Source organism: Clupea harengus, chromosome 9, assembly GCF_900700415.2.
Source record: "Clupea harengus chromosome 9, Ch_v2.0.2, whole genome shotgun sequence".
NCBI classification, from domain to species: Eukaryota; Metazoa; Chordata; class Actinopteri; order Clupeiformes; family Clupeidae; genus Clupea; species Clupea harengus.
The window spans coordinates 5,466,032-5,473,582 of NC_045160.1; the positions used below are offsets into that span (position 1 = coordinate 5,466,032).

Consider the following 7,551-nt stretch of genomic DNA (forward strand, 5'->3'; position numbering starts at 1 on the left):
AGTGTCTGAGATCTTTCATAGCTATATTGTCATTTATATTTTCTTTTCATCATGTTACTTCCATGACTAGATTAAAAAGTGCTGCAACACCAAACAGTCAACCTAGCAAGAAAAAGATGTTTAACCCTTTCAACCCATTTTACCATGTCAAGGCACTCTTTAGTTGAACCTTCAGAAAAGCACCACACTGTCATGAACCATAAACATAGCAAAATGTTCCACTTCATGTTTTGTTTTTATGTGTCCATCAAAACACTTTCGCCTCCTGATACTTTTCTCCAATTCATTCATTTCTCCAACTACTTTTTATTAGTAGCCTGATCAATAAAACAGGTTCATAATTAAAACTGGTATGCTTCATTAGGCATCCGGGAGGCCGTTAGGAAAGTCACAGATAAGGCCTATAAAGCACTCTGTCTAGTATATATTGTGGAATTTCCTTCTTTAAATGTATAAGTAGTTTTTTAACGACTCAACACAAGTCATCTTTCATTATTGTATAAAATATAATATAACAAAAGGATAGTGCTACACAATGCTAAAAAAACAACAAGGATGGCTCGGAGGTGTCATCAAGTCAGCTACTTAATATTAATGACTACCTGCCTCTTACTGTATAAAAATGGACAAGTGGAAAAATATCTGAGGGTACCTCCCCAACTCTTAACATGTGAGAAAACATCGATCACAGGAAGAACATACTCCTGTGAAAGGAGCAGGGAGTTACAAGATGCTTCATATTCATACAGCCTTCTGAAATATAACACTTCCTTGTGTATATATGAAGGTTTTGATGTTGTTAATGTTTGATTCAATTCAGCTGTATATTCAGTGTAACTATGTTTCCTGTTGTTATGTCTGTGAAATTGAAATGTTCTTCTTTGGGGGTTGGTCTTTCGATGAGAGTGAGAAATACTTATGTGATATTACTTTCTTTCCAAAGGGGCCACATATCGGTTATATATATGTGTATATTTATAGTGTTATATATAATGTTATATATACAGTATATATTGATTTGGGCATCGATGATTGTGCAATAACAACTCAGTATTGGACTAAGTGATTTAAAGGTGTATTATGTAGTTTTTCATGTAAACATACTTGTAATTGTGAAAGAACAGTTTTAACAGTATCCCATGTATGTTGCATTTCATTTGTTGGCTATGAATTTGTTACCATTTTCAGAGCAGCACATGTAAAGAAATGCGACACAAAGCCTGAGACAGATTGCACAAGGATACATTCTGTATTGCCATGATGCCTAAATCATTTAATCATCATTGAAGAATATTTGTTTCTACAACGGAATCTGTGGTTATGGAAAGAACATATATAACAAATATAATATAAATAACAGTTCTGGTGAATTTCCCTTTCTTGCAGGCAGCAGAGCCATGAATGTCAGCAGCAGCCAAACTGTGAACAGCACCACTCAGAGAGCGCTTCGAGGCAATGACCCTGTCCTGTCTGCATGTGACCACAGCATTGGCTCAGGTCATCGTGTGGCCCTTCATCCTCGTTGACCTTTTCATGCTGCTGGTCTACTTGAGGAGACCGGTGCTAAGAGCAGAGGCTCGTTATGTCCTGTTTGCCCAGACCTTGTACGCCGACTCCATCTTCCTTCTGCTCACTAACTTTGGACTGATCTCTTACTATGTGAACCTGCTGGTACCTATGTGGTTCTGCATCCCACTGTGCATTGTAATGGATGCTTTGGCCCAGGTCTCGCCCAACATCATCCTGGTCATGTGCCTGGAGCGATACGTTGCTGTCTGCATGCCTCTCAGGCACGTCAACATCTTCACCCCCCAGAGGACCATCCTCATCATCATCATAGTCTGGCTCCTCTCCTTCATCCGGCCTGTCGTAGATTTGATCATCTTTCTCACTTACATTGCAGAGAGCTACTTTTATAAGAGTACCTCTTGTTCATACGAGGTGCTACTGCAGCAGGACTGGCATATGTTGATGAGGGGCAATGTGTATATCCTTAAGCTTGTGTTTACTGTGCTTATCTTGTGCTTCTCCTACGGGTCTATCATGTTGGTTGCTAAAAGGGCCTCAGGTGACAACAGACAGGCTGCTTCAAAGGGGCAGCGCACCATGCTGCTTCACGTCTTACAGCTCTTCTTCTGCACACTGGAGGCCGTTAGCCCCTTTATAGAAGCGCGGATCCTTGAGATGAGGGACATCAATTTGTTTCTCATTGTGCGTTACTTTGATTTTTTGGCGTTCCACATTTTCTCCAGAGCGATAAGTCCTCTCATCTATGGTTTCAGGGATGAGAAGTTCTATTCTGCTCTGATGTACTATGCCTGCTGTAAGTGTAATCACATCTCCTCACACCCTAAGGTTCCCCCAAAGTGGCAAGTTAAATACCCAAATAACAAGGAGTTGGAAAATACACAAAAGTGATAATCTTGTAATGATTGATAAATTACTTTGAAATCACATAAATAGCTGGTACATATACACTGTATATTCACAGGTTTTATATGTATATTGAGCTTTTATATCAAATAATATACAGTCCTTTTTCATCCACATGCAGAAGAGAACCAAGCTGAAAAACATAATCCTCCCTGTTTTATAAGGAAAACAATGGGCATTCAAGGTTTCTTGTTAATTTCACCCATATTATAACTTTGTTCTATTTTACTTATTCTAATGTAATAGTAGTATTCATTTAATACTGTTTATTAAAAAATAAATACAATAGGGGAACTGATGTATGTGTGTGTTTGTAGTAACACTTTATAAAGACCAACAATGGTAACGATTTAACACCAAGCATTACAGGAGTCTTTAATGACAAATGTTTACAATTTAAAGCAAATGTGACAAATCTTTACAATTTAAAGTGTAACCCCAGCTCTGAGCACTGCAACACCAAATTGATTTTAACAACAAGCATAACAGGAGCCTTTAACAGAGTTCTGTTTGTTTTGATAGCATTCAAAAGTGAAATGTTCAGTCCCAGTTTAATAGTCAGAAATCTCTCAAACATTCCAAAGCCAAGTCCAGCATGGATCAGCTAGGGCCTTCAGGGCCGTATCCATCCAAGTATAGTGTACAGCATTGGTTCCCAAACGGTGTGCCACAGGATTTTGTGAGGCAAGTCCAGGTGTTCCGACGGATTTTGTGACAGCCATACATTATTATTGCAATATACAACTATACAATAGTTATTACATAATTTCTTTATTTACTATATCAGCAGGCTACTTTGTACGCATTCATTTCCCAATCGGCTACCGAGGCAAATTATAGAGGTAGGCTACCCTCAAGGTCCGAAATGAACACCCGCCAAGCGCCAAAGCGTGTAGGTTTTTCATTTGGCGTGTACGTTTCGGAAGCCACACAACACTTTGGCAGGTGACTTTTTTGCAATAAAATATCAGCATCGATGGCTTAGCGCCAGTAAGATTTGTAACAAACTATCAGCCTTAGTTGCACATACAGCACACAAGTGAATGAACTTGGTGGCGGGTTTGAACTGCTCACGCAAAAAGAGGCCAGATCCCAGGTGTTTACTGATAGGGATCACACAGTCACACAGACAAATGGAGGGATATGTCACCTCCTGAGGGGGGTTACCTGCAGCTCACAGAGACCAGAATTCCCAGCTTTCAGAGATCTATGTTGAAACTGATCTATTCAGCTGCAGGACTGAGACCACTGTACCACTCAGACTGAGACCATTCAAATGAAACATGACAAAGAAATCATCTTACCATGCAATACAACACTGTAACAAAAGATGTGAGGTGTGAGAAAGAGAATGAAGCTGTCTTAAAGGTCCACAGTGTAACTCACTGGGATATGGGCTTCAGCATACAAAGCAGTACAAGGCATACAAAGCAGTAAGTACTGTGTGAACGGTATACGAAATCCTTACATGCGTAACTTCCGTATTGTAAAATGAAACGTCTTACATCTAGTCCGGAAGGGGAATTAAGAGTCAACATGTTACAAGAATCTGTTCTAAAAACAGTGTTTCCCAATATTGTGTATTTTACACTAAGGTTCCCTTTTTCAGCCAGTTTGATACTTTTTAAATTTTAAACTGTCAAAATATGGAAGAAGGGCCCACCATGACGGAAATACCGGTGACGAATGCAAGGACAACGACCAACGGTATGAGGATTCTTAGGAAGTGCGGGTGCGGAAGGGAGAAAGTAACAACGCTCAGGGGGCTGCATATCCACATGGGGAAGATATGGAGGTGTGGAGGTAGGAGCCAGAAGCAACCTTGCGCTGCTCAGGCAGGTCAGACAAGTGGGATCCAAGCCTGGTTAAAAAAACACAGTGCCATCGACCCCAATGTTGCAGAGGCAGGAGAGAATGAGACGAGGGATGTGGATGACCCCCAGGAGGTGACCCCTGAAGCACCCCCAAGCAACCCAAAAACCGAATCAAGCCAAAAGGCCAAAAGTTTGAAGGAGCCGAGACGGAAGAACAGGATCGAGTGGCCAAAGACCAGCGAGACGGTGGAGTGGAAGAGGCTGGACGAGGCTCTCAGTGAGCTGCTGCAGAAGGCATTGTGTGGCACAGTGGAGGCCCACCGAAACCTCTTACAATGGCTGGGCACGGCCTGTGACCTCTCTGGAACCATCAATGTTTCCCTACAAGACACTCTGTCAGGATGCAAGACCGCGCTATCCCAGGGTAGGTACGGGTGGCGGCACGATCAGGTGCTGAGGAAACTGGCAGAGGTGGTGGAACGATTACTCCGAGCACAGACAGAACAGGCAGAGACAAAGGCACAGACATCCTCCCCTATGGTAGGCCACCAAAACCTCCTGCAAATGAAGGCTTGGGTACGCCTTGCTCCTGGAGCAAGGCTTGGGTTCGCCTTGCTCCAGGATGGCAGGAAAGCCGGGAGGAGTGACCCCACTGCAGGACCTGGGAACGGAGAGAAACAGGGGCAAAAAGGCGGTTAACAGGGCAGTGGCTGGGGGCTGCATTGTCCGGTTGGGCGGAGCGCACCAAGGTCTCGATATCCAACTGAACTGCCCCAACAACACGGTGGTCTGGGAGGATGTTTGTGGATTCATCAGAGCTACCTGGAGTTGGGAAAATGAGGGAGAGGGCATCCGCTTTGCCGTTCTTGGATCCGGGGCGAAAGGACAGGGTGAAATTAAATCGGGAAAAGTAGAGAGACCAGCGGGCTTGACGGGGACTCAGATGTTTGGCAGTACGAATGTACTCAAGGTTTCTATGGTCAGTCCATACCAGGAACAGCACTTTTGACACCTCAAGCCAGTGCCGCCACTCCTCCAGAGCTAACTTGACGGCTAGCAATTCTCTATTGCCTACGTCATAGTTGCGCTCTGGTGGGGTGAGGCGATCCAACGCCTACATCCGAGGCATCCACTTCCACGATGAACTGGCGGTCTGGGTCAGGCTGTATCAGGATCGGGGCAGAGGTAAATCGCCTCTTCAGCTCTTGGAAGGCCTTCTCCGCAGCAGGTAACAAGGTGACCAGGAAACTTGCAATTCTCTGCCTTGACATAGAGCTGATTTTCAAGCAGGCGTTGGAGGACCTGGCAGACATGGTGGACATGGTCAGAAAGAAAAAAGAGAGGAGAGGAAGAGGGACGAATTATGCCAGCAGCCATCGAATCACGAATATACTTCTCCATGGCCTCCGTCTCGGGCTGGCAGGAGAGTAACGTCGGCCCCTAGGTGGCGCCATGCCAGGCAGGAGGTCAATGCCGCAGTCATATGGGCGGTGAGGTGGCAAAGCAGTGGCCCAGGACTTAATAAAAACGGTCTTCAGGTCCATATAGACAGGAGAGACAGCAGACAGGTCTGGGAATTCGAGTCTGGTATCCTTCCAATGTTTTCTTTTCAGTCTGCCACTTGCTTGTATTGCATAGATAGTTTAGCTAGATAGCAGAGATTGTGTAAATGGACATTTCCAAACTGTTTTGCAACTTTCATTTCATACATAACTGTTCATTTTGAAATCCATACTCAAGCCAGCAAAGTCAAAGTCACATATTTATTCTGTATTAATCCCTAAACCCTATTCAGTTTGTGTGCTGAAGTTTGCTGTAAGAAAGATGTGTGTAAAATTGTGTGATACATTTATAAAGGCCCATTGTGAAGCCATGTGAAATCTCAGTTTACCAATGCAGTGCATTTTGTATAGATGAGCAAGGCCTAAATTCACATGATATCCTGGGCAACCAGTGTCTGAGATCTTTCATAGCTATATTATCATTTATATTTTCTTTTCATCATGTTACTTCCATGACTAGATTAGGAAGTGCTGCAACACCAAATAGTCGACCTAGCAAAAAAAATATGTTTAACCCTTTCAACCCATTTTACCATGTCAAGGCACTCTTTAATTGACCGTCAGAAAAGCACCACACTGTCATGAACCATAAACATAGCAAAATGTTCCACTTCATGTTTTGTTTTTATGTGTCCATCAAAACACTTCGCCTCCTGATACTTTTCTCCAATTCATTCATTTCTCCAACTACTTTTTATTAGTAGCCTGATCAATAAAACAGGTTCATAATTAAAACTGGTATGCTTCATTAGGCATCCGGGAGGCCGTTAGGAAAGTCACAGATAAGGCCTATAAAGCACTCTGTCTAGTATATATTGTGGAATTTCCTTCTTTAAATGTATAAGTAGTTTTTTAACGACTCAACACAAGTCATCTTTCATTATCGTACAAAATATAATATTTAACAAAAGGATAGTGCTACACAATGCTAAAAAACAACACGGATGGCTGAGAGGTGTCATCAAGTCAGCTACTTAATATTAATGACTACCTGCCTCTTACTGCATAAAAATGGACAAGTGGAAAAATATCTGAGGGTACCTCCCCAACTCTTAACATGTGAGAAAACATCGATCACAGGAAGTGAAAGGAGCAGGGAGTTACAAGATGCTTCATATTCATGCAGCCTTCTGAAATATAACACTTCCTTGTGTACTTTATGAAGGTTTTGATGTTGTTATTGTTTGATTCAATTCAGCTGTATATTCAGTGTAACTATGTTTCCTGTTGTTATGTCTGTGAAATTGAAATGTTCTTCTTTGGGGGTTGGTCTTTCGATGAGAGTGAGAAATACTTATGTGATATTACTTTCTTTCCAAAGGGGCCACATATCGGTTATATATATGTGTATATTTATAGTGTTATATATAATGTTATATATACAGTATATATTGATTTGGGCATCGATGATTGTGCAATAACAACTCAGTGTTGGACTAAGTGATTTAAAGGTGCATTATGTAGTTTTTCATGTAAACATACTTGTAATTGAGAAAGAACAGTTTTAACAGTATCCCATGTATGTTGCATTTCATTTGTTGGCTATGAATTTGTTACCATTTTCAGAGCAGCAAATGTAAAGAAATGCGACACAAAGCCTGAGACAGATTGCACAAGGATACATTCTGTATTGCCATGATGCCTAAATCATTTAATCATCATTGAAGAATATTTGTTTCTACAACCGAATCTGTGGTTATGGAAATAACATAATTAATAACAATTTCCCTTTCTTGCAGGCA

At 41.9% G+C, this 7,551-nt stretch overlaps 1 protein-coding gene across 1 annotated transcript; it reads left to right on the top strand.

Annotated features, from left to right (window-relative positions):
- Positions 1 to 1,455: 1,455 nt before the first annotated feature.
- On the top strand, positions 1,456 to 2,418 carry LOC105888477 (odorant receptor 131-2-like). Its single transcript, XM_012814567.2, has one exon. It carries the CDS (start codon positions 1,456 to 1,458, stop codon positions 2,416 to 2,418), a length of 963 nt encoding a protein of 320 aa, XP_012670021.2.
- The last annotated feature ends 5,133 nt before the right edge of the window (positions 2,419 to 7,551 follow it).

Bases quoted from the DNA above. Each gene is read 5' to 3' on its own strand.
- LOC105888477 (XM_012814567.2), top strand. From the start codon at position 1,456: ATGACCCTGTCCTGTCTGCATGTGACCACAGCATTGGCTCAGGTCATC.